The 27,528-nt window shown below is 58.8% G+C and overlaps 1 protein-coding gene and 1 long non-coding RNA gene across 4 annotated transcripts in view; one reads left to right on the top strand and one right to left on the bottom strand.

The window, feature by feature from the left end:
- LOC111771035 (uncharacterized) overlaps positions 1 to 13,285 on the bottom strand; it is a 46,697-nt gene extending 33,412 nt beyond the window's left edge. For 2 of the 3 annotated variants that reach the window (XR_011433482.1, XR_011433481.1), the window contains exon 1: positions 13,073 to 13,223. This is a non-coding gene — a long non-coding RNA (uncharacterized lncRNA). Of the gene's footprint in view, positions 1 to 12,134; positions 12,291 to 13,072 lie in introns of all 3 variants that reach the window. The other variant, XR_002804596.2, reaches the window with a different exon arrangement.
- Positions 13,286 to 14,690: 1,405 nt separating this feature from the next.
- Positions 14,691 to 26,977, top strand: SOX10 (SRY-box transcription factor 10). Its single transcript, XM_023631329.2, has 4 exons — positions 14,691 to 15,054; positions 15,544 to 16,052; positions 20,659 to 20,927; positions 23,682 to 26,977. The coding sequence occupies exons 2-4, from the start codon at positions 15,622 to 15,624 to the stop codon at positions 24,383 to 24,385; spliced, it is 1,404 nt and encodes a 467-aa protein (XP_023487097.1). The 5' UTR covers positions 14,691 to 15,054; positions 15,544 to 15,621; the 3' UTR covers positions 24,386 to 26,977.
- The last annotated feature ends 551 nt before the right edge of the window (positions 26,978 to 27,528 follow it).

The raw sequence follows: 27,528 nt of genomic DNA, 5'->3' as shown, positions 1-27,528 counted from the left end.
TAAACGTTTGCTGAGTACCTACTATATGCAGAGCACTATGCTGAGAACTAGAGCTAAAAGAATGAATGCCAAGGTCACCAGCTATGAGCTCCTCAAGGGCAGGGACCCAACATAGAGCAGAGAGACAGCAGGACCGCGTCAGCCCACCCTTCACGTTGAGGACGTTGGAGAATGTCCCATTCAAACACCTGCCACACCTCCCAAGCTGGGCAGAGCCCTGGGCTGCCCCACCTCTCACCATGTTGAGTCTGTTCCTCTGGGGGGGGCCTCTGTCCAGCAGCCTCTGGGCTGGGGGCACTAGCCACCCTAGACCCCTATAAGGGGTTAGTAGAGAAACACAGGGACAGGCCTGGCCCACCTGCCGTCCTCCTCCAGGGTCTCTAGGCCAGAGGGCCAGCATGTTCATGAGAGATCCCAAGGTGACCCTCCTGATAACCCCCCAAATACAGAGCACTTTACAGTTTCCAAAGGCTCCATCTCTTTCCTTTCCATTGATCCTGTCCCCATCCCAGGCAGGGGTAAGGAATTATCCAGGTGCACTTGGCTCCCAGAGGCAGAGTTCAGGCTGGGACCCAGGAGTCCAGGCTCCAGCCTGATGTAGAGGGGCCTGCAAGCTCTGTTCATCCCTCAGTACCTCGGAAAGGCCTACCTCTCCTCCAGACCTCAGTTCTCCTTCTGTGCCGTGAGGGGCCACGGCTGGACAGCCCCTAAGATCCCTCAGGCTTCGACATGCCCAGAGTCTACCTGGTGAGGAAGGCTGGGGGAGGAAACTGAGGCCTGGAGCTTTCCAGAGGCCCCGCAGTGGCTGCTCACTCTGTCCCCGCACCATGTTGTCAGGGGGAAAGGCACCGAGTGCCAGCAGGACCAGCAGGATGAGTCACCAGGTGTGGAAAGAATGCTGGCACAGGGGAGGCTTGGGGGCCAGCGAATCACCTCCACCGAAACCACAGCCGAGGAGCACCGAGGAGATTCCTAAGATTCCCCCAGGAGGGCACCAGCTGCCAGGCACAGATTCAGACAGTCAAATGGTGCACCGGCTGCCTTTTAGCCCAAGGGCATGGAAGCTGCCCAGACCTCCAATAATAATAATAATAATCACAATAATAATAACAAGAGCGCTCAGCGGTTTGCCATTGTGTCAGGTCCTTTACACCTGTTCCCTTCTCTCGCCTCGCAACAAAGCTGCCAGGGGAGTGTATGATGGCTCCATTTTACAGACAAGGCTCTGGGCTCAGCGAGGCAGGAGCTCTGCCCCAGCTCACGCAGGCAGAAAGCAGACGCCCTGCTCTGACCGGACCAGAAGCCCCATCCTCTGCACCCGCCGGGGGCTCTAGTTCTCTCTGCCCCGCGTAGTCGAGGCAGGTTTCGGCTCAGTGGCCTGGGAGGCCCTCGGCGGGGCAGAGTTAGGGCACTGGGCTGAGAGGTAGAAGGCCCTGGGGCAGGCGGGTGCCCACTCGGGCCTCAGCCTGCACAGCCACAAACCAAGAGTTTGACCTGGAGCTTCGCCAAGGCCCTTCCTTAGGCCGCGACCTTCAAGATATCTCCGGAGGCCTGCAGGACCTCACCCACAGGCCACAGCTGAGGGAGACACAGATTGGGGAGGCTGAGGCCCTGTGGCGGCTGACGTACCCCAGTGCCCTCCGCGTGCAGGCAGCTGAAGGTGCCTGCGGTCCCCGGGCAGGAACGTGGCTGAGCTGGACCTGAGTTAGGCCACTGGACTCTGAGTCAGAGAGTACACCTGGGGAGTCCAAGCTGGCACTCCACAGTGCCAGCCTCAGGCCTGTTTCCACAGGGAACACCAAGGACCTCCAGGCAAAGATGGGAGCAGACAGGGGCACCCAGGAGAGCAGGCCTGTTGGCTGGCCCTGACAAGCCCACAGCCTGGGCTGGGCTCCAGGCCTCAGGGGAGACAGTCACACGGGGGTGGAGGGTGCAGACATCCTAGGAAAGTGGGAAGACAGAGGGGGAGACCCTTGGTGAAGGAATGACAGGAGGGGGTCTCCATCCCGATTGGGGACAGGGGTACATCTGTGATGAAAAGCAGGACTCTTGTCTTAGGGCCGTGGGCCCACCCGCCAGGGCAGGCTCTTGTTAGCAGCCGGACCCTGATGCCCTTCCTTTGACATCTCTGCCTCAAGCCTCTCAACTCCCCCTCAGCCCCCAACTCTCACTCTCTCTCTCTCTCTCTCTCTGTCTCTCTCTCTGTCTCTCTCTCTGTCTCTCTCTCTCTCTCTCTCTCTCTCTCTCTCGCATTCCTCTGGGAGCTGATCAGGGCTTGAATGACACCCCAGATGACTCTTTGCTATTAATTCCCACACACAGAATGGGCCCCTTGTTCTCCTCTCCCGGAGGAATAGCCGTGGCCAAAGCCATCCCAAGAGTTCCTGACTTAACCCTTCTCCTGGCTGCTCCTCTGCGCGTCCCCACACCCAGGGCCATGGGGCCTGCAGGGCGTGGGCACAGAGAGAGAGTCTAGGAAAAACAGGGGCTCTTCCAGCCCAGACGGAGCTCCTGGAATGAAGTCCCCAGGGTGGTACAGCAGGACCACCCCACCTTCCCGGGAAGCCTGACTCTGGCTCCTCACCTGAAGCTCTCGGCCAGGCCTTGGCAGCCAGAAGCCCTCTCCACCGGAATGTGGGCGACCCAGGGTCACCAGCCTCCCTGGGGCCAGCCTGATGTCTCTGGCCCCCAGGGAGGCTCCTACAAGGGGAGGCTGGGAGCTCAGGCCCTTGGCCCCGCCCTGGCCCTGAGAGGGTTAACAGGACTGGAGGCCCGACACCACCTGTCTGGGCAGGTCACTGAGGAGAGACAAGAGTTGCCCATGGCCTCTTTTTTTTGAGGAAGATTAGCCCTGAGCTAACATCTGCTGCCAATCCTCCTCTTTTTGCTGAGGAAGACTGACCCTGAGCTAATATCCGTGCCCATCTTCCTCTACTTTATATGTGGGACGCCTACCACAGCATGGCTTGCCAAGTGGAGCCACATCCACACCTGGGATCCGAACCTGCGAACTTCGGGCTGCCGAAGCAGAACGTGCATGCTTAACTGCTACACCACCGGGCCGGCCCCCTACCCATGGCCTCTTTTGATCCTCTGAGCCTGGAGGACAAAGGAGGAACTGGTCTGTTGAGTGAAAGCCCACCATCCCCTCATTCTCTGTCCCAGCCCACCTTCACCCCTGCCAGCTTAGACACTGAGAGTGGGAAGAGCTTCAGAGGCCTCAAGGCCAGTCCCTCACTGCTCAGATGGGGCAACTGAGGCCCAGAGCAGGAGAGCATGGCCCCTGTCCCTCTGGAAGTCGGTGGAAGAGTCCCAGGTCCCTGGCTTCTGGACCAAGACAATTTCTCCTTCCCCTTCCCCCTCCACTTCCACTTTCCACCTTCTGCCTGCTTTGCCCCAATTCTGCAGGGCTGCTGTGTGACCTTGAGCAAATCATCTTGGCTCTCTGGGTGCTGGAGAGCTCATGCATGAAGGAGACACAAACACCTGCTCTACCATCAATATCCCGACAACCTTTGCCTCTTGCCCTGGGATAAGGTACAAATCCTTCTGTCTGTGACTCAGTGAGGACCGTCCAGGGAGGCTTGAACCCATCCTCCCACCTTATGTCCTGCCTGTGCCCCCAGACACAGTGGCCCTCAAGACACAGTGCCCTCCAAGACACTGTGTGGGGGAAGGGCCTCAAAGGCAAGAACAATTAAGCTGGAAATAAGAAGAGGGAGATGAGGTGCTGGGCACAGGACTGAGGGGGCAGCAGGGTGACCAGGGCATGGTGGAGGGCCGGGCAAGGTGGCCTGGGGAGAAGCTGGCTGGAAACCTGAGCTGGAGCCAGGCGGGGAGGGCCTTGCCAGTCAGGAGAGGAGGCACAGCGCGCTCAGCCCCAAGAGCCACTCTGCAATCGTTTGCACAAATCTTGGTTTCTCTAAGTTGTCGCCTCTCCCCATCTCTCTCATTTTCCCAGGACTCTCCACCCCCTGGCAGCCTCCTCACATTTCCAGGTAGACAGGGGCAGGGCGGGTGAGGGATGGCCAGGGGCGAGGGGCAGGGACAGAGTGAGAGAAATTCGTGGAGAGAGAGACCAAGAGAGATGGAGACCTTGAGGGCAGAGCCAGGGGCTGGAGAGAGAGGGAGAGCAAGGACAGAGAGATGACAGCCGGCCAGGGGCAGAGAGGCCCAGAAGGGGAAGGACACTGAGAGACAGAAACAACCAACTGTGGGGTCAAAATTACGAAGCCTCCCAGAGAGAGGGGGCTGTGGACAGAAAGAGGAGAAAGCGGGAGCCATGGCAAGAGAGAAGGAAGTCAAGGCAGAGAGAGTGTAAAACAAGGCCGTGGACAAGGGGGCTGCTACGGAAGAGAAGCAGGGAGAAGGCAGAGCCAGGAGGAAGAGGAGGGAGAGGCGAAAGGAGGAAAGGGACAGCCCTGGCTGCCCTGCTCAGGGCCCCTCCCAGGCTCCTCTGCGTTTCTGGCAGGTCTGTGCAGCCACACAGGGCCCCCGCTCCCTGTGCACCTACTGTGCTCCAGCGCCCTTGCCTTCGGAGGCCAGGAGCACTTGCCTGCTCAGGATGCAGCAGTGAGGAAGGCATACGGAAGCCCAGGGGCATGGCCTGCCCCAGAGGCAGGAACTGAGGCTGGGGAGGGGGGCCTTAGAGACCATCTCTTCCAATAGTTCCCCTACGTGGTGCATCATAATCACGGTGGAGCTTTTAAAAAAGAGATTCTCACCCAAAGCTACAGCGCAGATGAGGCCTGGGAATCAGTGTTTATAGCAGGCTCCCCAGTGAACTTGCAGCAATGCCAGGTTTGGGCTACAGTGACAGATGAAGAGAATGCTAGTGGCCAGAGCGGGGCTGTGCCCATCCAAGGTCACAGAGCCTTCCGGGCCCCAGCCCAGGGCTGCCGGGTGGGTGCACACAGGGCCAGGCACACAGGAAGGGCCTAAGAGGGCAGTGCCCTAGCCCTTTCCCTCTGTCCGTCTAGCCAAGGGTCCAGGCCCAGCTCTCTGGGGCTGCCAGGGCAGTTGCCATCCTGCGGCCCAGAAATCAAATGGGGGAGAGGAAGGCATCGGGCCAAAATGGGATTTCTGTCCCCCATTTCCCTGCCCCCGTCCCCCAAGTGCCAAGGCCTGGGGCTGCAAGCTCTAGCCAGAGATGGGGGTGGAGGGGGGCATGGGGAGGGGGAAGACCCGAGTGCTTCCTGTCCCCCCCTTTACCTCGGCCTCCTTGGGCTCAGGGCTGGGTCCCCGGGGGCGGTAATATCTGAAGCTGACAGATCTGCCCTGTCCTTCCTGCCTGCTGGGGGGAGGGGTGGAGCCGGCTGGGAATCTGGCTCACAGCCTCCATCCCCTCCCCCACTTTGCTAGGTCTTCAGGGGCTTGGTGTCCCACTAAACCCAGCCTCTCCCCCAGGGGCCCCAGTTCCAGAAGCAAGAGCCCTGGACTGGGAATCAAGACGCTGCCTCCCTCACGTCCGGGGACATGACTCCTCCCTCTAACCTCACCTCCCTGCTCGCTTGCACCACCTCTCCAGGCCTCCCACCGCACCTCTCCACACCCGTCCTCCCCATGACGCTATGTTCACTCATTCAGCCATCCATTGGGCACCTCCAGGGTGCCAGGCGCTCAGCTCATCACCGAGGGTTCACGAAGCTGACATCCTTGTGGGAGGACAGACCGTGAATAACCAATCTCAGGACAAATATACGATCGTAAATTGCAGTGAGTGCTACAAAGGAAAAGGCCAGGGTGCTGTCAGAGAGAATCACTGATTCTGGAGGACCCGGGAGGTCTCTCTGTAGACGTGACCTTTAGGCTGAGCCCAAAGGAGGAGCCAACAAGGTGACGGCAGCAGAGCATTTGACGGACAGAGCACGTGTGGAGGCTCGAGGCCTGAGTGGAAGGAGGTGGAGGGCGGCCACTCTGGCAGGCATCTCGGGATGAGAGTGGGGCTGGGTCAGGCCAGGCCAGGCTGAAGATTCGGGACTCTGATCCTGAGAGCCATGAGAAGGAATCGTTTATTTGACCCAACTGCAATCCGAAGTTCTAGCTCCCTACACACACGAGTGTCTGCCACATCGGTGCGCTTTAGAACAAATGTGTAAATGGCTGACTGAGGAGAGTGGACGCGTGGGTCCTGTCTCTCAAAGGGCTAACAGGAATGGGATGACCCAGGCCAGGGGACAGGCTCTCTGGGGAGAGAAGTGGGGCAGGGTTTTAGTGGGTTCTCTCTCTGGCCAATGAGGTTCAACAAGCACTTACTGAGCACCTGCTGTGTGCCCAATGTCCCGCCCTCAGCAGCTGCGTTGGAGAGACAAAACCAGATGTGGGCCTTTCCCTATGGAACTCTAAAACTTCTGACAGTAAATCTGAAAGAACCCCCAGAGATCTCTGTGACCAACTCTCTCATTGCACAGATGAAAGAACAAGTGAGCCCAGAGAGGGCACTGACTTCCCCAAGGTCACACAGCAAGAGTTAGGACCTTGGCAGAGTAGGGAGCAGCTCCTCCCACTGCACCTGCCAAAGCAAGACTTCCACTCAGGATTCTAGCCCAAAACGGAGACACTCAAACTCTCTGACTTCTCAACCTGCCACCTGGTAGAGAGGCAAGATGCATACAAAACCCCTGTGCCTGGCAGCCTCATGGATAGAGTACAATTTCTGCTTGATTCGAAGCCCCTGGACACGCGAGCACACGCCCAGGGCTGTGCCTGGGTCCCCTGCTCTCACTGTATAAGTGCAGCTCTTCCCCCTCAAGAGGGAAGAGATTTTCCTGGGTGTATTATAACCAAGACATTATTACATCCAATACGTTAGCCATCCTACCTGCATCCTACCTGTCACCTGGCAGTTGAAACGACAGAGAAGGCAATTGCTATGTCTACATTTTGTCCCAGGCACCGTGCTAAGCACTTGCTATTTCTTGTTTTGCCTTTTTTTTTTTTTTCATCTTCACGACGTTCCCATGAGGCAAGTATCATTGTCCTCATGGTACAGATGAAGAAATCGAGGTGTGGGAAGATCACATAATTGGTCCAATCCCACCACTGATTACTGGCGCAAGGACCAGATTTCAACCTGGTCTCTCTGGCTCCAGATCTCAGGCTCATCATCACCCAGCCCCCTTTTCAACACAAACTGACATCATCCAAGGAAAAGATGACCTTCTTGCGGGGAGGCCCCATGGAGCTCCCACGAACACTACAGTCCCGCTAGATCACCCCGTTTTCACTTTCAGGGGACAGAGGTGAGCCTTCTGGGAGCAAGCGTGTGCTCATCATGCCAAACTCACACGGGCGGCCTTGGCTCTGTTCACACCCAGCCCACCCCCGCCCCTCTGCATCCATTGCCCTGGTCCTGCTAATGCCCTGGCTGACGAGTGAAACGACAGGGACTCAGGGTGGGAAGACACAGGTCCAGTCCTTGCTCTGTCACCCCCTAAACTGGGCAATCTGGACCAGCTCCTCCCCTCAGGCTGCCCAGGTGCCTTCTGGCGGTGGAAGAACCAAGGCCTCTTGCCAGCCCCGCACAGCCCACTCTGCCCAGAGATTAAAGGCAGCTCCAGCCCCTCCAGGGGCCACATCAAGGGTCCATGTGATAAAGGCCACCTTGGCCCTCCCAACCCCACCTTTCCTTCCTCCACCTTCGCCCCTCTGTTCATCCTCACACGTGTCTGTACCACGACACCTAATAAGTGTGTGGGAATGGATGAATGGCTGAACCAACTCCCAGTTCGCCGACAAGCTCCCTGAAGACAAGCTGAGCACTCACCCCTTTTCATTACCCCACAGAGAGCAGAGCCTGGCTGAGGGTGGGTCCCTGGGGAACCTGGTGCAGATGCCATCACAGGAAGGTCAAGTTCCAAGACCCCAGTCAGTCGTGGCCAATCACTTCCCTTTCTGCTTTTGTTCTGAGGGACCACAATCCTACCCTTGCTCCGCCAGCCTCCAGGGTTTCTGGGAGTTGATGGGAGACATCTGATGACAGTACTTGGACAGGATAAGAAGCAATGACCACTGTCAAACCCAAGGTCAACCAACAGCCACCCTTTGAGGGCAGATCCTGAGATGCTAATAACAATAGCTGCCATTTACTGAGCACTGTTATGTGCCAGGCACTGTCCTAAGTGTTTACATACACTATCTGGTTTAATCCTCACCACAATCTGGAAGGAAACCGAGACTCAGAGATGTTAACTCAGGACACACAGCTAATAAGTGAGGGTGCCGGGATTCAATCCTGGAGCTGTCTGACTCAAGAGCACCACACCTTGCTGCCTGTGGATGTTCATCTGCCTGCAGGTCATTCATTCATCTACATCACTGTGTACCTTCCATGTGCCAGGCTCCATGGAGGAAGGTGAGAAAGACCCAGCTCGCAGGTACACATCCCAGCAGGGACGATGTCCTGCTGGAAAGGTGAGCAAGGCAGGACGCAGGGGAGGCTCCAGGCCTGGCTGACAGGCGAGGTGTCCTGTGAGCAGGGTTTGGGCCACAGGGCGGGGGTGGGGAGAATGGACATGGCTGCAGCTTAGGGCAAGAGCAGGGCCAAGGCGGGCTGTGGGAGTTGTGGAGCTCTGTGCTGGGGTCGTGGGGGCGCTGAGAAACTGAGGACAGCACCCTGAGGACGGCCAGGCCCTCCCTGGGTCAGAGCTCCCCACAGGAGCACCCTGCCTTCTTCTCAGCTCTTGGGAGGGAGGATGCAGGAGAGAAAAGGACCAGAGTCAGAGGGAAGTACTCAGGAGGCAGAGGAGTTGGGCATAAGTATTTTAAACAAAGATGCATTTCTCAAGTGCAGAACTTAGAGCTTTTACACCCTCACAAGCTCTGCTTCTCTAAAAAGAGGAAGTGGCAAGCAAGTACTTCTCGACTGCATTTGCCCCCAAAACTCTTCTCAAGAGATGCTGGCCAATGTCTGAGGGATACCAAGCATCCCAGACACCACTTTGGAAACACTGGGTCATGCACTGGCCTCTTGATTTTGGGGGGGCAGGGGGGGGGCGGTTTTTTGGCTGCTGGAGATTAGCCCTGAGCTGACATCTGTTGCCAATCTTCCTCCTTTTTTTTTTGTGCTTGAGGAAGATTAGCCCTGAGCTGACATCTGTTGCCAATCTTCCTCTCCTTTGTATGTGGGTCGCCATCACAGCATGACTGGCGAGTAGTGCAGGTCTGCACCCGGGATCTAAACCCATGAACCGGGGCTGCCGAAGCAGAGCACGCGAAACTTAACCACTATGCCACAGGGCTGGCCCAGAGGCCTCTTGTTTTGAAATATAACTCACTGGCTATCAAATTTGGAAACGCCCTCAGAGGTAACCTAGACTTCCCCTCCTTTTATAGACGGGCAAACTGGGGCCTAGGGAGGGACGAAGGCAGTAGAGGTGACAGGTGGCCCCCACAGCCCGGCTGGAACTTGACCCCCGCCCTGGGTCTCCAGGCGTCTGTTGGGCCGTGGAGGACCTCGGCTGTACCAGGGCTCTGGGTTCCGTGTAGGTCTCTCCCATCAAACTCTGAGCTCCTCAAGGCCAGGGTCTGGCTCCATCACCTCCCCGCCCTGGCTCCTGGCCCTGTGCCCTGCACAGAGGGTACATTCATGAAAGTTCACTGCAGCACGAGAGATTCAGGGGAGACAACAGGAAGGGCCTTCTGGCAGCTGAGTTTGGCTAACAGGAATGAGCAGCCTCCCTTCTCTGAGGGCTCCTAAGAAGAGGGCAGAGGCCGGCTGCCCTGAGGCAGCACTGGGCACTGGCTCCAGCTTCCTTGTTCCCGGAGAGGGTGGGGTTGGGAGGGGAAGGAAGACTCGGGCACTAGGAGCGGCCTTCCTGGCCCAGCTCCGGGACCCTGAACTTGGACCAGAAACAGGGACGAGTGAGAGCCCCTGTCGGGACAGGCCCTGGAATGCTGTCCTCCTCCCCAAGTGAGTGCTCAGGCCCTCTGCCTCCAGGAAGCCACTCCTGCCCACTCCAGCCTCCCTAGTCTTTTCCTCCTTGGAACCCTGACAGCAACTCAGCTCAGGGAAGACTCCCTGAGGTGGTGCTGTGCCCTGGAGAGGCCAAGACCAAGAGGAGGGCATGCCCCTGCCCTCAGGGCTCCCCCAGGAGGGGATGCAGCCCGGTCTGCGTGCCAGGCTGTGTGTGAGGAGATGAGAGAGGTGCAAAGCTATCTCCTTCTCCTCCACAGGAAAGTAAAACAGGAAAAGAATTCCAACCAAGGCGTCCAGGAGTGTGTCCCTGAAAAGAGGGCCTCTGAGCTGGGCTGCTGGCAGCGACTAGGGGAGCGCAGACAAGTGCAAAGCCTGGGGGGTAAGGAGGAGGACCCCGCTGGCTTGGGGTCTGGTGGCAGTCGGTAGAGCAGTCAGGGCTGGGCTGAGGAGGTAAACTGTGGCCCGCCCACCATCAGCTGGGAGAGCTCGGCCGTCACTGAACCTCTCTGTGCCTCAGTTTCCTTCCTAGAAGGAGAACAATGACAGCACCTACTCATAGGGTTGTTGGGAGGACCAAAGAGCCCAGCGACAGCAGCGCTCAGAGCAGGCGGCCCACTGGGGGCTCTGGAAGCATTGGCCTTCCCTGTTGAGGGACACAGATGGGCGACGCCCACCCACAAGGAGCTCATCACACACCACCCTGGTCTGACATTGGGATCTGACGGCAGATTATCAAGACCTGACTGCAGGTCCAGAGCGGCTGCTTGGGCCCCGGGTGCCCTGAATCGAAGAGCGCGTTCTTCTCCGCCTCCCAGCCCCACGTCACCGCTTCTAATCAGCATCCAGCGAGCCCCAACTGTGCACCGAACATTGAGCTGGCACTCATGTTTGCGTGTGTGCATGTTCTTATTTAATTCTCCCATCTGCTTGGGGATGTAGTGACATATATAAAATTATCAACATTTCACACATGCGAAAACCGAGTCTCAAGAGGTTCATAGCATAATCTGCCCAAGGCCACATGGGTACTAGTGGCAGGATTTCCTGAGTCCAAGTCCAGTGCTCTTTCCACTGCACCCCAAACCGAGGAGAACACAACCTGTCCAGAGGTGGGGGTGGCCTAGGAAACACTCAAGGGAGCCGCCCCCCAGCCCCCATACTCTCACCCAGACTAAGCTTCTATCTCAGTCCCTGCTGTACCCTTGACCCCTGGCCCGCGCCCCTCAGCCCTTGCCCTGGCCAATGCACAGCCCCGCCCCTGCCACACCCTGCAACTCCCTACACACCCCAGTGTAACTACAGCTCTGGCCTCCGGCTGTGGGGTCCAGAGCCCTGGTCCCCTGCCCCTCCTTGGAGATTTTGGGCCCTGCAGGGGGTCATCACAGCCTCACGGCTCCAGAGACCCCAGTAAGGGAGAGCAAGGCCTCCCAGGAAGTTTCAAAAAGTAAACACGTCTGGACTCCATCCCTAGAAACTCAGAATTAGCCAGTCTGCGGTGGGATCCCGGGTTCAGCATTTTTTTTTAACTCTACACATGACTCTAAAGTGCAGCAAGAACTAGAGCCAACGCTCTAGGCCTGGGAGCTCGGCAGGCCCCACTCCAGGCCCGCAGAGGGGGAGCCGGGTGATTCTGCGCACGTTTATGTGGAGAGGGACTGTCCTAGGCCAACCCTGACTTCACAGATCAGCATGGAAGGCCCCCTGGAGTGTGCGGGAGGCGGGCGGTGTGTGTTAGAGGCCCTGGGAGGGGCACAGGCCTGAGGAAGGAGTGAGAGGACCGCCTGGCCCAGCAGGTCTCACCCACACATGCCTAGAGATGGAAAGGGGCTTTCCCAGTGTCCCCTCCTCTGGTCCTCAGCCCTGCCCACTGAGGGAGTCAGGAAAAGAGTCTCATGCCCCACTAAGGAAACTGAGGCTGGGGCAGAGATTCAACTTGGCCAGCACCACGGGTCGCCCCTGCATGGCCCCTGGCTCTATGGGACAGCAGATTTCCCATCTCCTCTCAGTGGGTCCTGGGAGGCAGGCAAGGAGGGACGTGATCCACCCCAGGTGACAGATGAGGGGCTGGGCCCAGGGCAGGGAATCAAGGGTGGGGCCTTCCACAAAGCAGAACCAGGGCCCTAGGAAGAAGACTCAGGGACCCAAAGGGTTAAGGGTCAGTGGTGACCCTAAGCAGCTGTGCCAGGCAGGGTCATCGGGGGCTTCACGTTTGACTCACAGAATTTCACTCACTCTCCTCCTCTCGGGGGCCCGTCTGAGGAGTATATCTGGGACCAGCCTCCACAGAACCAGGTTGGATCCCAGGAAAACTCTGCTGCTCAGCCCAGGAAGGCAGCCTGGATCTCCACCGTCAGCCTCACGCTTGGGGCCCTCTCTGTCAGGGAGAGATGGCAGGCCACAGAGTCCACCTGTCACCACAGCTCACTGAGGATGGGCAGATTGGATTGGGGGGTACGGTAAGGGGGTCGCCAGCATCCTTGGGGAAGGGGACCCCTCCCACCCCAAGCAGGGAAGGGAACAGAAGGTGGCGCTGGCCCACCTGGTTGTTCTAAGGGCAGAGGCCCCCTGTCTTCACACAGGACCCCACGCCCTCTCCAAACTCCCTGCTCTGCAGGGATGACTATGGGTCCTTCACCTCCCCTGCTGGAGAAGGCTGGGCCCCCAGGGCCTGGGATGGGATGGAGATCACAGTTGCCAGCCTGGTGGGAGTGGTTCACAGCAGGGGTCCCCTAGCCCTGGGCCTCTGACAGCCTTCCCCTACACCCCTGCAGGCCCACCTGCCTCATTAGCACCTCTCAACAGAAGCCTGAGCACAGCACTGAGGAGACAGGCGGAGCGAGGGAGAGAGAGACAGAGGGAGGGGAAGAGAGAGGTCCCCTCTGTCCAGCGTGGCTTCTCCACAGACCGAGAGCACCCACTGCCACCCCCACCCCCATCCTGGCACAGCTGGGCCAAAGAGGGTAAGGGAGGAGGCGGGGAGTCGGAGAGGGAGCTGTGGGACCCCACACTCGGCTTCCTACGCTGGGCCCTCTCCCTCCACAGCCACCCCTCCCTGCCCTAGGGGGTCTCAGGCCAAATCACAGACACCACAGGGAGCAGGGAGGCCCTTCCCTCAAAGAGGAGGAACCAAGGGGTGAAGGGTGAATGGGGACCCACCGGGATCGAGAGATGCCAGGCAGGCGGGCAGCGGGCGGGCAGCAGCGGGTGTCGGAGACTGCTGCGGGCAGCCGGACACAAGCAGCTGGATGCTCGTCCCTCCGTCCCTCTGTCCATCCAGGGCGGCTCCTCTCTGGGCGGTTCTGAGGCCGGGCGGACGCTGTTAAAAAGCTTTTTATGTGTGTGTGTGTTAATCACATGATTGCCGTTCACCTGTATTTCGAACAAAGACAGCTCACTGTTTCAAGGCCCCGAACAAGAGTCTGGGCACAGGGAAGAGAAGGGAGGCGGGGGGAGGAGGGTTGGCAGCGCCGGGGGTGGCGTCGAGGAAAACTGGGGGGAGATTGTCCAAGGCCGGCAAGCGAGAGAAAGAGAAAACCCTTATCAAACTCCTAATTCACTGGGCTCCGAGGCCCCAGACACACTGGCCCGATTGTCTGGCTGGTTGTGTGTGTGAGCATGTGTGTGTGTGTGTTCCAATGTCCGCTCCCCCCACCCCCAACATGCCTTCGCCTCGTGTGACTACCTCATTGTGTCCCATTACCCACCCCCCTCCACCCCCTTGGCCTTTCCCAAGTATGAGGCCTTGCCTGGACCCCCTTTCCAGCCCGACTCCAGACAGGACTCCCTTGGGGTGGGCCTGGGGCCTTGCCCAGCTGCTGAGAGGCTCAGAACCATAGGTGGTGGCCAACTCGGCCCAGGCTCCATCTGTCCCTCCATGCAAGCCCCCACCTCTGCCTCGACACCCTCCCTCCCGTTGAGAAGAGAGAGGGGCTGTGACCTTTGGAGGAGAGACCTAGGAAAGAGGAGAGAAGAAGCCCTGGGTGATGGGCACGACAGAATAAGGGGAGGGGTCACCCAGCTGGGGAGGGGGGGCTGAGGGAGAAGTGGGCAGAGAGGAGGAAGAGGGGGATAGGGCAACTCCCCACTCTTTCTTGGGGTTGGGGAGGGGGAACTTCATGACAACCAGGACTGGGGACTCCTCCCACCAAGAGAGTGTAAACCTAGTGTAGAGAGAGTTGGGTGCCAGGAATTGGGGCCCCAGAAGCCTTTCAGACCTACCTGGGGAGGCCCCCTGGCCCAGCCCCATGCCCAGCCTCTGGGAACTTCAACCCTGTCTCTCTACCTTGAGCCAGCCTAGCCCTTCTGAGTGCCGGGTGTCTGGTGAGAGGGGAGCAGGGCTCCAGCCAGGGCATCTGCACTGGGCAGGGGGTGTCTGGCTGGCCCCTGCCTCAGCAGGTACGGACCTATGTTCTCTCTCTCTCACCCTAAGTTGAGGCAGAGAGGGCAGCCGGGTGTGGGTAGGAGGCAGAGTGAGACAGGGTGAAGCAGCGCCTGGCCGCAGGCACTCAATAAGGCACTCAACAAGATGTCTTAAGTGAAGCCACACAAGTCGACAGGCCACTCACCTGCCTTCTTCTCATCCCTTCCCAATCCTTTGCCAACTGCCCATCCTGCCACCTGAGGCAGAGGTTGAGGGTCCCAGTTGGGCCCAATTTTCCTCCAAGGAACAGGTTCTGACTCTGCCCACCTGCATCCCTTGGCTTTCCTGGCCTGACCATCCCCACCCCTCCGCCTCCCCTAAGCCCAGGCCTCAAGACCAGCTTGGGACAGCCGCACAGCGAGCTGGGGTGGGGGCTGGCAGAGGAGCCCTGAGTGTTGGGGATGAAGGCAGGCGCTGGAGGCTCCACCTTCTGCCCTTCCCTCCCTCCCCTCCCCCTCCCCCTCTCCCCCTCCTTCCTTCCCCAGCCCTCGGCAGCAGCTCAGCGCTCAGTCAGTCTCAGGCTGTCCGGCCAGGGTGGTTGGTGGTGAGGATTCAGGCTCCGTCCTGACGAGGCCGTGGCCTGTGGCTCAGGGCCCCCCAGCCCTTCCCTTCCAACCCACCAGCGTCACCCCCCAGCCCCGAGCTGGACCGCACACCTTGGGACACGGTTTTCCACTTCCTAAGGACGAGTCCCAGACTGGAGGAGAGGTCCGAGGAGGTGAGTGAGTGCGCAGCCCGCTCCTCCGCTCCTCCCTTCCCGGGCCCAGGCCTGGACCCTGCTGTGGGGCGTGGGGTGGAGGGAGGCTGACACCGCATCTGCCCCCACCAGCTCCTCCAGACCCGTCAGGGGCAGGCGGCAGGGAAGACGAAAGGTGAGAGAAAAGGTGGGAAATTCCAGGAGCCAGGATTAGAGCAGGATAAAGAGTCCGTTTTTCTTCCTTTCCATCAACAAACCTCCACCCAAAAGGAGGTTTAAAAAAACCCAAACCCACCCACACCAAGAGACGGTTGGGACCAGGTGGTGGGAAGACGCAGAGGCGGGAGCTAGGAGGCCGAGCCAGGGTCTGGCATGTGCGCGGGCCCCAGGCTGCAACGAGTCCAGAGGGAACAGGGCGGGCGCCACCTCGGGGCTGTGCCCGCGTCGCGTCCCGGGCGGCCCTCGGGGCTGCGCGCAAGGCCGCTCCATCACGCCCTCCTTCCCGTCCAGGTGGGCGTTGGACTCTTCGCGAGGACCCCGGCGGCGGGCCCCGGGGAGGCGGCCGAGGTGGCAGCGGCCGGGGGCGACATGGCGGAGGAGCAGGACCTCTCCGAGGTGGAGCTGAGCCCCGTGGGCTCCGAGGAGCCCCGCTGCCTGTCCCCGGGGAACGCGCCTTCGCTGGGGCCCGACGGCGGGGGCGGCGGCGGATCGGGCCTGCGAGCCAGCCCGGGGCCCGGAGAGCTGGGCAAGGTCAAGAAGGAACAGCAGGACGGCGAGGCGGACGATGACAAGTTCCCCGTGTGCATCCGCGAGGCCGTCAGCCAGGTGCTGAGCGGCTACGACTGGACGCTGGTGCCCATGCCGGTGCGCGTCAACGGCGCCAGCAAGAGCAAGCCGCACGTCAAGCGGCCCATGAACGCCTTCATGGTGTGGGCGCAGGCGGCGCGCAGGAAGCTGGCCGACCAGTACCCGCACCTGCACAACGCCGAGCTCAGCAAGACGCTGGGCAAGCTCTGGAGGTGAGCGCCCCGACCCGCCTCCGGGGGGCTCCCGGGCCCTCTCGCTGGGGTAGAGTCGGGCTGCACGGGCACTGCCCGGACCCTGCTCCCGGGGGCAGCCACCTCCTTGCTGTCACCGGAGCCACGGCGTGGGCAGCGGGCCCGCCCCTCCCCCACAGGTGGCCCCCTGGGGTTGCGCTGGCTCAGAGCTCCCACGGCCTAGGCCCGGCTCCCCACCTGGGGCAGTGGGCTGGAAGGCGCCCCCTCGTGGCTGGAATTCTGTCGGTGGCAGGCGGTAGGGCCTGGGCTTCTTCCTGGAGGAGTGAAGGCGGGCGCGAGGGCTGGGTGGCGGAGGATCCCACACCACAGGCCTTCGCTAACCGCTTCCCCACAGGCCCGCACACTCGGGGGGCCGCTGCCACGCTTCCAGTGGTCAGGAGCGTGCGGGGAAACGCTTGGAAAAGAACGGAAGGCCTGGCTGGAGAGGCAGGGAAACTGAGGCAGCCAGATGGAGAACTGGGGGCAGTTCAAGGGAAACAAGGAATTCAGACAGGAGTCGTTGAAAGAGTGAGGGATGGAGAACTGGCCCAGGGTCCTGTCCTATCCCAGCTGCCTTCACTGTGCCTTCCTGACCCCACCCTCCCTCAGACAGGGGCTTCTTCATCCCCCAGGGAAGGGGACACCCAGAAAGAAGCCTCCCCCTCCCACCCCGTCCCAGCGCTGCCAGGCTTGTCTCTCTGTCCCTCCCTCTCCCAGTCCGGCGCCATCTTCTTTTCCAGGGCCCCACCCAGCGCTGAGTAACCTCCTACCCCTCCAGCCGCGGAGCTGGAGCTGAGCACCCTGGCCGGGAGGAAAGCTGGGCCCCCTTCCTACTAGGGTTCCTCAGAGCCTCAGTTCCCTGGGACCAGCCCAAACCTCTGGGGAAAACATCTCCTCAAGGAGGAACTCCGCCACCCTCCCCTCAACTTTGGGGCTCAGCCTGGCCCCCTTCCGGGATATGTCGAGCAGGGTGAGCCTCCACCCCCAGAATCCTTGGCAGCTCCCAAAGACTACAGGGGCTGCAGGAGATGAGCACCTGATTCCCCACTAGACTGCCCAAGAGAGCCCAGAAAGGCAAAGGGGCCACAGAGGCCATGTAACAGCTGGTGGCAGAGCCAGGGCCAGAACTAGGTCTCCTGACTCTTTGTCCAGCGGTCTTCCCTACACCATCCTTGGTGACAGCAGTGGGTCACCCCGTCACTCTAAGATGTGGTCAGGAGGTTGTGAGGGTGGGGGCAGAGAAGAAGAGAGCAGAAGTGAGGCGCCCCTGGGTTTCAGAAAGTTTGGGCTTTATCTGAGGAGCCTGCTTCCCTCCCCTGCCGGCCCCCAGCACAGTGGAGACTGGATGTAGAAGGCCAAAAGCTTAAAGTGGTGGAAGGAGCAGGGGGGCCCCAAGAGAGCCAGAGGGATTCCCATCCAGCCCCCTGGCCCCGTCCTTGCTGAGTGTTTGCTGAAGGCCTGGTGCCCTTGCCCTCCACCTCCCAGCCCTTAGCGCTCTGCTCATCCTTGGCAGGCCCTAGGCTCAGTGGACAGCCTGCTGCAAGCACCCAGCGGGTCCAGCTCTACCCAAGAACAGAGGTCGAAGCTAGCTCCTCTGCCCAAGGTCCATCCACACCCGGATAGGGCTCAGCCCAGGCCAGTACCCTTGGTGCTGTGGGACGCAGAAGAGCAAGTGAGAGGCAGGCAACCAGCAGGGAGACAGATGGGCAGACAGAGCAGGCCATGGGGACAATAAGCAGGCCACAACGCAAGCCCAATGACAGCATCCCACCACCTCTATTGCCCAGGATTTAAGATTGAACTCTCCACTGTCCCTGGCCCTCTTCCCCCAGGCCAGAACCCTGCGCTTGGGCTCCCTTGGGAGGATTTGTTCCTGGGCACCGCTCAAGCTGTGCACACAGAGGCCCAGGGTGCCCCCCAGGGGCCAATCTGGGATGGGGCAGTCTGGAGAGCAGGCACTGCTTGCTCAGGACCCAGCCCCGGGGAGAAGAGTGGTGGGCAATGGCACAGAGCAAAGGCTCTTCCACCAGGTGGGCAGGGCCCTGGGATCCTGGGTGGTGGCCCTGAGAGGCATCTGGATATGGGCTGGGCTGGCCAGTCTCTCCAGGGGTCCTCCTGAAATACCCCAGGCTCATGACTCCCAGGCCATCAGAAAGGGGGATGGTTAGGTAGGCAGAACTGAAAAGCAGAGGCCCTAAACCTGAAAAGAGAAAGACATGCAGACGTGTGGTATGCTGGAAGTGGGTTGGGGTCAGACATACCAGCGTCCAGGTCCTGGCTCCTACGTGGCTGCGTGCTTCAACTGTCACACAAACCTTCGGTGCCCGCCTAGGAATGACTGTTAGATGCTGATCCGGTGCTGGTTGGATGTTGGTTGACCAACCTGCAAAGAATAACTAGAGCCTAGAGACTCAAGGGGGTCACAGGCTGGAGTCTCTCCTGACCCCCAGGCCACCAGGCCCCTTCCCTGACAGGAGGAGCATATGGAGAAGCAGCCGGTGCCCCACCTTGGGAGCCCCTCAGTTGGGGTTTCCAGTTTGGGTGTGGAACCAGCCTACCCTCTGCCCGCCCCTATTCCAAACCTTAAAGACCCAGAGGACAGAGGTGAAGTGAAGGTACAGATGAGAACTGGGTTTGCAGTTAGAGCTGTGGGTGACATCAGGGAGGGGGGACAGTGTTGAGTGAGGGCCAGTGCTGGAGTCAAGATTAAACTTGAGATTGGGCCTCCGTGGTGGGGCAGGATGGGTCTGGGGTTAGGAGAGAGCCTGAACAGAGCTGAGGGTAGTCTGGATGAGGCTGGGCCTGGGGCTGGAGGTGGGGTTGGCCATCTGCAGCCCATGAGGGACCAGGCTGAGGTTAGGGCTGGGGCCAGGGCTGGTGGTGCCCCCCACCCCCACCCCACACTGGTGTTAGGTTTCTGTTGAGGTTAGGGTACTGCTGGGAATTAGATGGGAGGCGGCAGTAGTGTACAGTGTTGGGATCTTCACCCTCTTCTGGCCTTTGTCCCCGTTCAGCGCCCCCTGCCATTTTCTTGCTCATTCACACCCAGTTGCCAGCTAGACAGCACAGGGAAGGTTTGGGTGGGAGAGGGAGCTCAGGTCCCCAGCCATCCCAGGAGCCTCTGTGTTGGGGCCCACGGCTGGCTGAGCCTGCTCTGCACGCTCATGTGCAGCCCCCCCACCAACACACACACACATTTGGGGCTGCCCCACCCACTACCCTGAGCCCAGTGGCCTGGCTGGGAGGCATGGCTCGGGGGAGGAAGCATCCCACTCTGTGACCCCCAAGGTCCTGCTCTGGGGTCTCCATCCCATCACTCAGCTAGACGGACCCTTGGAGAAAGCTGGGCCAAGGCTGGGCTTGGGCGGCCTTGGGGGAGGGGGTAGTGGGGGAGGCTAAGCCGCAGAGGAATGCTGCTGCCGGCTAGGAGGTGCCTGGTGTGACCACCCCCTCCCGTCCTGGGCAGGCAGGGCTCCGTCTTCTGCTGACTGGGGGAAGAGGGCACCTACTAGGGGGCGGGGGCAGCTGGAGAGAGAGGCCCTTTGGGCAGCGGGACAGAGCTGCTCCCACAGAGTCCCTTATATCTAGGACTCTGCGAGTCTGTGTTTGTTCCCCTCAGCTCCCTCTGCAAGGTACCCACCCTCCCCTCCTTACCCTGGGGCAGCCAAGCGTTGAACACCCCCTTCCCCGCTCCAGCCCTGCCCTGGAGCTGGAGTTGAGTGGGCAGGGGCACTGCCTTCAGGGCTTCCCTCCACTGGCTGGTCTCAGGGACTGCAGAGAGGGTCTGTCTGCGCTGTCCCAGGGTCCAGGAAGACCATCCAGCTTCCTCTACCCTCTGTCACTCCCTGGACAAGGAGCTATGATGCCCCCCAGGAGGCAGTGCCCCCACATAGTGAAGAAGATTCACATCTGCCCCCCTGGTCCCACCACGCTGCAATTCACAAAATCAGTATTCCCGAGTTGAGAGGGCCTGCCCCAAGTCCTCCTGTCCAACTCCCCCGCAAGCAGCATCAGAATGGCACCTCTTTCTCAAGGCGCCCACCCCCCATCCCCAGGCCTGGTGCAAAGTGCTTCCATCCAGCCACACCCAGGAAAGTAGGTATTATCCTAGGTTTTATAGGTGAAGAAACTAAGGCTTAGAGAAGTGACTTGCCCACAGTCACACAGCTAGTAAGTAAAGACTGAGCTCTTCTCCCTCACCGTGCTGCTTCTCTGTTTGCACACCTCCAGTCCCAGGGAGCTCACTCCCTAACAAGGCAGCCAGCTCCACTTGTAGACAGTTTTGACAGTTTTGACTGAAGGAAGCTCTGTGCCCCTCATAAGCTCAATTTCTACTTCTAATTCCATCCTCAGGGGCCGCCAGGAGCAGCAGGCCCCTTCACACCCCAGCCCCCGACAGATGTGGAGGCAGAGATCACAGCCCTCTGAGGCCATTGTTTCTCGGGCCTCGAATCTTCCAGTCCATAAATCAAAGGGCAAGCCCTCAACCAGGCCCTGCCCACTGGGATTCCCACCTCCAGGCCTCATTTCTTCCAGGGAAGACACTCACGCTAGCCCCTCTGCTGTCTCCCCAACTGCCCCACCCCAGGCTGCTGAACGAGAGTGACAAGCGTCCCTTCATTGAGGAGGCTGAGCGGCTCCGGATGCAGCACAAGAAGGACCACCCGGACTACAAGTACCAACCACGGAGGCGGAAGAATGGGAAGGCGGCCCAGGGGGAGGCGGAGTGCCCGGGCGGGGAGGCGGAGCAGGGCGGCGCTGCCGCCATCCAGGCCCACTACAAGAGTGCCCACCTGGACCACCGGCACCCGGGAGAGGGCTCCCCAATGTCAGACGGGAACCCCGAGCACCCCTCAGGTGAGTGCTGGGCTGGGAGCTGGCAGGGGGCTGAGGAAGAGTTGTGGGTGAGGGGAGCTTGGGCTGTGGGAGAGGTGAAGGCTGGAAGGCATGAGACCCTGACACCCCACAACAATCCTGGGCTCTGGGAAGGGCTTGCCAGGCTGTGCGGTTGTCCCAGCTCTGGTGCAGGGCCCAGAGTAAGCTCAGTGGGAACTCAGGTGCCAGGGGAGGTGGCTGGGCAAGAGGGCTGTGGCGGACGGAAGGGGGCACTGCTGCTGGGTGAAGAGGCCAGTTAAGGAGGCCATGGAGGCCAGGGGGCAAGTTGCAACTAGCAAAGTGGGATCAGGATGATTTTGAGGAATGAGAGATCAAATGGAGGAGACACCTCCTGGTCTGATGGGGGAGCCACGGCATGTAATGCTGAGCACAGGCCATGGATGGGCCAGACAGAAGGCATCTTGTTTCATTCTCGTTAATTGAGCATCCGCTGTGTGCCAGGCACGGTGCTAATTGCCGTATGTGTGTTCACTCAGTCTATCACTCTCCGCTGTGAGGAGGCAGCCCCACCACCAGGGCTCGGCCTCACCTGTGTGGCAAGTTACTGTCATCTTACAGAAAACCTAGAGTAACTCAGCTGATGTCTAAGCCCAGACAGCGTGGCTCCGGGGCCTCTGCTGGCACCACAGCTGCCTCGATGGTATTCATAATGTACAGAATGCCGTGCAGGGGTCAGGTACAGGGAGGTCTTCGTGAGCAGAGCTCTGCCTTCAGGAGACATGCCCTGAGCCCTCCTTCGTGCCAGGCCTGGGAGCAGACATGAGGGGCACAAACAAGAAGCTGTGGTCCCTGGTCTCAGGAGCCATGGCCTAGGGGAGGAGCGGGATGACAAGTGAACTAAGCACAGGAAGACGCAAGTGCACACGAAGCCCGTGTGAGACGCAGAGGGGGCCTGACCTCTAGGGAGGAGTCATCCTGTCCATCTAGTCAGGTCTCGAAAAATATCCAGCTACCCGCAAGACTCTGATCAAGGAAGGCTTCCAGAAGAGGCCATGTCTGAGTTTGGTATTGTCTCTGTTTTACTGATAAGGAAACTGGTTAAGAGAAGACAGAGGTTTGTCCAGAGTCACAGCAAGTGACACAGCCAGGATTGAAACCCCAGTCCAGAGCACTTGGCCAGTGCAGGACTCAGCACTGCCTCTGGTCTGATGAAGGAGGCTCAGGCCTGCCCTCAGGGAGCTCCTGGTCTCATGGACCATGGACTGTTCTCTCTCTGATGGGATCCCCAGTCCAGCCCTCCCGCCCCTGCACATGTATGCCTCACCTTCAGAGATTCAGGGACACACATGCCCACCCGCAGACACAGACACACCAGAAGACCCTGGACCATGTACAGATCAACTGTCTCAGAATATAACTGTGGGCATGGCTTTTTCTGAGCCTCTAAGGCCCAGCTCAGCTCCCTGTCCTCAGTGAGACCTTCCCCATGTCCCCAGGGCAGGGTGGGTGGCTTCCTCCGCTGGTCCCCTGAGCCCTCTGCATATCTGTCATCACAGAAGGTCTGGCGCTGCGTGGCTTCCTCCGCTGGTCCCCTGAGCCCTCTGCATATCTGTCATCACAGAAGGTCTGGCGCTGCCCTTTAGTCGTGTGTAGGTCTCTGGATTTCCCCCTAGACTATGGGCTTCTGAAGACAGGGACCCATTTTATTTACGTTTGTATGCCCTGCACCTGGCACAGTGCCTGGCACTTAGCAGTGCCCCCTAAGTATTTGCTGAATGAATATGTGAATGAGAAAATGGACAGACAAGGGAACAGGGGTGGAGCAAGTTAGTTATCTAAGTGCTCTCCTGAGCAAGAGGGCAGGCAGCACAGCACAGTGTGATGGGCACTGGGGGCATGGCCAGTGGGACTGGGTCAGAGGCAACGTTTGCTGGAGTAAGGGGCACTTGAGCTAGCCTTGGGAGGAGGGATGGGGTTGGAAGGGACACATGGCTGTTGAGGGGCCAGGGCCAGAGGAGGCACAGGCAAGCCAGCCAAAGTGAAACAGAGGAGTTAAGAGTGGCAAGGGTAGGTGACATCAGCAAGAGCGACCAGCAGAGGCCGAGTGTGCCCTGCAGAGAGAGCAGGCGAGCGCAGACCAACAGGCCAGTGCCCCTCGGATCAGTAGCAAAGGAAGAATGGGAACTGGGAGGGAAGCCAACTTTAGCTGATGTGGGAAAGAACTTTCCAACAGGAAAGGTTTTTCAAAATGAAGCAGGCCCCTCCAGGAGGTGAGTGACAGAGGGGAGTCCTGCTCTGGGTGGGAGGCAAGACCCATCCCTAAGATTTGGGAATTTCATAAACAACTGGAGACCAACCCAAAACCATTATATAAATGAATGCCAACTCAGGCTGCCCAAACATGTGAAATTTACAAGGTCACATGGTAGGGAGGCCCTTAGCCTCCAGAAGGCCTCTTGTCTGAAGGTGAACCATCAGAATCCAGAAGCCTTGGACTTTGTTTCTCATTTTTTTTTTTTTTTTTAAAGATTTTATTTTTTCCTTTTTCTCCCCAAAGCCCCCCGGTACATAGTTGTGTATTCTTCGTTGTGGGTTCTTCTAGTTGTGGCATGTGGGACGCTGCCTCAGCGTGGTCTGATGAGCAGTGCCATGTCCGCGCCCAGGATTCGAACTAACGAAACACTGGGCTGCCTGCAGTGGAGTGCATGAACTTAACCACTCGGCCACGGGGCCAGCCCCTGTTTCTCACTTTTTCTCTGTCTCCTTTCCACCCAGGTCAGAGCCATGGCCCACCCACTCCTCCAACCACCCCAAAGACAGAGCTGCAGTCGGGCAAGGCAGACCCCAAGCGGGATGGGCGCTCCATGGGGGAGGGCGGGAAGCCTCATATCGACTTCGGCAACGTGGACATCGGTGAGATCAGCCACGAGGTAATGTCCAACATGGAGACCTTTGATGTGGCTGAGTTGGACCAGTACCTGCCGCCCAATGGGCACCCAGGCCATGTGGGCAGCTACTCAGCAGCTGGCTATGGGCTGGGCAGTGCCCTGGCTGTGGCTAGTGGACACTCTGCCTGGATCTCGAAGCCGCCAGGCGTGGCTCTGCCCACGGTCTCGCCACCTGGGGTGGATGCCAAAGCCCAGGTGAAGACGGAGACCGCGGGGCCCCAGGGGCCCCCGCACTACACCGACCAGCCATCCACCTCGCAGATCGCCTACACCTCCCTCAGTCTGCCCCACTATGGCTCCGCCTTCCCCTCCATCTCGCGCCCCCAGTTTGACTACTCTGACCATCAGCCCTCAGGACCCTATTACGGCCATTCGGGCCAGGCCTCTGGCCTCTACTCGGCCTTCTCCTACATGGGGCCCTCGCAGCGGCCCCTCTACACGGCCATCTCTGACCCCAGCCCCTCAGGGCCCCAGTCCCACAGCCCCACACATTGGGAGCAGCCAGTATATACGACGCTGTCTCGGCCTTAAAGGGGGCCCTGTCACCACAGCCCTGCCTGGCCTCTCTGGGTAGCACATCCCTTCCCCCAGCCCTTGCGCCCTGTTTCTCGCCCATCTCAGGCCTGGTGGTGGCTGTGGAAGAGGCTGGAGAGGCTGACAGCTGAGGGAAGGCTTTCTGTCTGGTTCACAGCCTTTGATGATCCCACCCCATCCTATCCAGGCTCCAACCCAGGCAAGGCCCTGGGCTACTAGGCTGGGCAGAGGAGAAGGAGGTTGATCGTTGCCCCTAGACTGAAAGATGAGGGGCTGCACCTTCCCCCCAGGAATGACCCTCGATCCCAGGACCTGAGAAGGACCCGCTCATCCTCCTCTGGGAGGAGGGGAAAGCATCTAGGGTTGGATGGGAACCAGAGGCCTTGCCACTCCTGTGCCCGTGTCTGCTCTTGCATGGAGAATGAGGGGTCTGACATAACCATGCCACCTGTGCCACATGCCTAAGAGCAAGGCCAACCAGAGACCTGCATCATTGCCTAGAGCAGACTACATCTGCCCCTCGGGCTGAGGACAACTTTGAACACCCTCGGCGGGTATAGGGCTGGGGTGGGGGCTCAGAGGGAGGTCTCATCCCCTCAGTGCCCCTTCCCCTCCTGAACACAGGAGGGAATTGGCACAGAGGTCCCCAGATCCAATTCTGTGCCAATAGCCTCATTCTTTGTCTTACTGAGAAAGACAGCCCCCTTCCTACTCCACTACAACCTCCCAGACCATGAGGGGTATCCCAGGAAGCGAGGAGGCAGGGGCTCCAGGAAAGGATTCCCAGACAATTCACGGAGCCTTCCTCCTGGGCTCCTCGCCAACTCCCTCTTCCCTCATCAGGCTCTGTGGCCCCTGCTCTGTCAGCCCCAACTCCTTGGGCTTCCCAGAGAGTTACAGCTGCTCAGGCCCAAACCCTCGGCTCCAGTAGGAGACGCAGGGCCCAGCCCCCAGGTTGCTGGCAGCAGGCTGAAGACACTAAACTCCTGATGTGTACATTCTGCCCTGGCCTTTTGCCCTTTGCCTCCCAGTGGTATTTGAATAAAGTATGTAGCTCTGTCTGCCCCTATTTTCCTGTTCTGCATCCCCCTCGATCCACATGTAATGCATTACTGCTCCCCTCTTATTTATCTCAGTAGCTTCCTCTCCCCTCTCCCCTCCCCTAGCTCCTCCAGCCCCTATTAACTCTGCATTAAGCATTCCACATAATAAAATTAAAGGTTCCAGTTACTGCTTGGTGGGCCTGACCTGGCCTGTCTCTTGGTCTCATCCCTGTACCAGTGCTTCCTCAAATGCTTTCTGGAAGTAGCTAGAGGTAGAATGCAAAGGACAGATAATCCAAAGTTCTCCTCTCTCCCTAAGAAGGTGGGGGTGATGCAGTGGGTCAGGACAACTGGCATCACAGTGGGGTCGGTCTGTGCTAGGGACTGAGGCCTCAGACAGGAGCTCTTCCCCAGCCCAGCTGTGCCCACACTGCAGGTGGGCCACTCCCTGGCTCAAGCTGGAACTCAGTGAGAGTGCCGTCCAAGCAGCCTCTGTGCTCATCCAACAGAGAGGGGGCCTTGCAAAGAATTCAAGGGAGCAGTCCACTCCAGGATCTAGCCGAGACCTGAGAGCAGCTGCCCATGTCTAAGTGTAAAGGAAGAATGGCAGACGTGCAATCTAATCCTTCACAGCTTGCTCCCCAAGAGCTCTTTCCTCAGCAGAACTCCAACCTGCATTCGGGGGCCAGGAGCCACTCCACCTCAGGGACAGGGGAAATCTCTTCACCACCTGCTCCACTGATGGACAGCTCCAGTGGTTGGACATCCTTCCTTATACCCAGCTCATAACAACCGTAGTAGCTGCCATGTAGCAAGTGCTCCCTGGCCAAGTGCTTTGTTATCAGGCCTATGAAGGAGTGGGTCAGACCGTCAGCTCCATTTTCCAGATGGGGAACTGATGCTTTGAGAGGTTGATGCTAAGTGCTGGTGCCAGAATTTGAAGGCAGCTCTGACGCCAAAGCTAGCGCTCTTAACCATCATCTCTTCCACCTGTCCATCGTTTGCCAGCCCTACTTCCACTTTTAATCTGAAGTGATGCTTCCCTCACTGCTCCAGATCAGCATCGCCAGCTCCATTACCCGTTTCTTCTAGCTGTGGGCTCCAGCCCCTCACCTCCTAGTCAGGACCTGGGGTAGGGCGGGGAGCACCAAGAACCAGCGCAGGCCTCCAGGGTGGCCAAACTCCCATCTCGAAGCTGCATCGTGTGAGCTTTTCAGGCAACCTCGCCAACACTGCTGGCTGCCATGAAGCTTAGTCTAAGTGCAAACCCCTGCTCTTGTAGACAATATCTCTGCCAAGTCAGATCACCCTAAAACTGTATATAAGCTGTTTTCTGGTGTTGTGTTTATTTTGTTGTGTTGTAGATAAATGCAGGATTTTATACTGATCTTTAACAGATTTCATCTTGTTGGATTTGACCATTTCCCCACTTGTATTAAATCTTTTGGAATTCTGAATCCAACTTATTAGCTCTCCTTCTGAGCTTTATGTATCTGCAAACTTGAATATCCTCATTCAAGTCACTAATAAAAAAGGTTGAAATCAAGAGGGACAGGCCCTGTGTACACCACTAAATACCTCTCCACCATCAATTCTATTATCTTACTCTTAGGAGAAAACTGTCCAATCAATTATGAATCTATCTAATTACACCATCATGAAGTGCAAACTTCTCCACCAGAGCCGGATGGAAAGACTGCCTGATGTCTTGCTGAAATGAAGATTCGCTCTATCTGTGGCATTCCTCCCACCTACCAGACCAGTAACCACTGAAAAAGGAAATTTGTTTCATTTGGTGATATTCTTACAAACCCTACGCTAGCTCCTGGATCTCCTCTTTATTATCTAAGTGTTTTCAAATATGCAATAACCTATTCTGGAATTTTGTTAGGGATCAATCAGTACTAATCTTATGTGCTCCTAATTGTTAGAACCCACCCTTTCCCCTCTACTGAAAAGCAGGACATTAGTCCATTTCCAGTCTGTTCGCTGCTCCTGCTCTCAGTGGGACTGGGGACATGGAGCTAGCAGGGCAGGAGGAAGGAGCTACATCAAAAAGACGGACCCACCACCTCCAAGACCCTACACCTCATGAGA

The sequence above is a fragment of the Equus caballus genome, chromosome 28 (assembly GCF_041296265.1).
Source record: "Equus caballus isolate H_3958 breed thoroughbred chromosome 28, TB-T2T, whole genome shotgun sequence".
NCBI lineage: Eukaryota > Metazoa > Chordata > Mammalia > Perissodactyla > Equidae > Equus > Equus caballus.
This window is presented reverse-complemented; position numbering and strand designations above follow the sequence as displayed.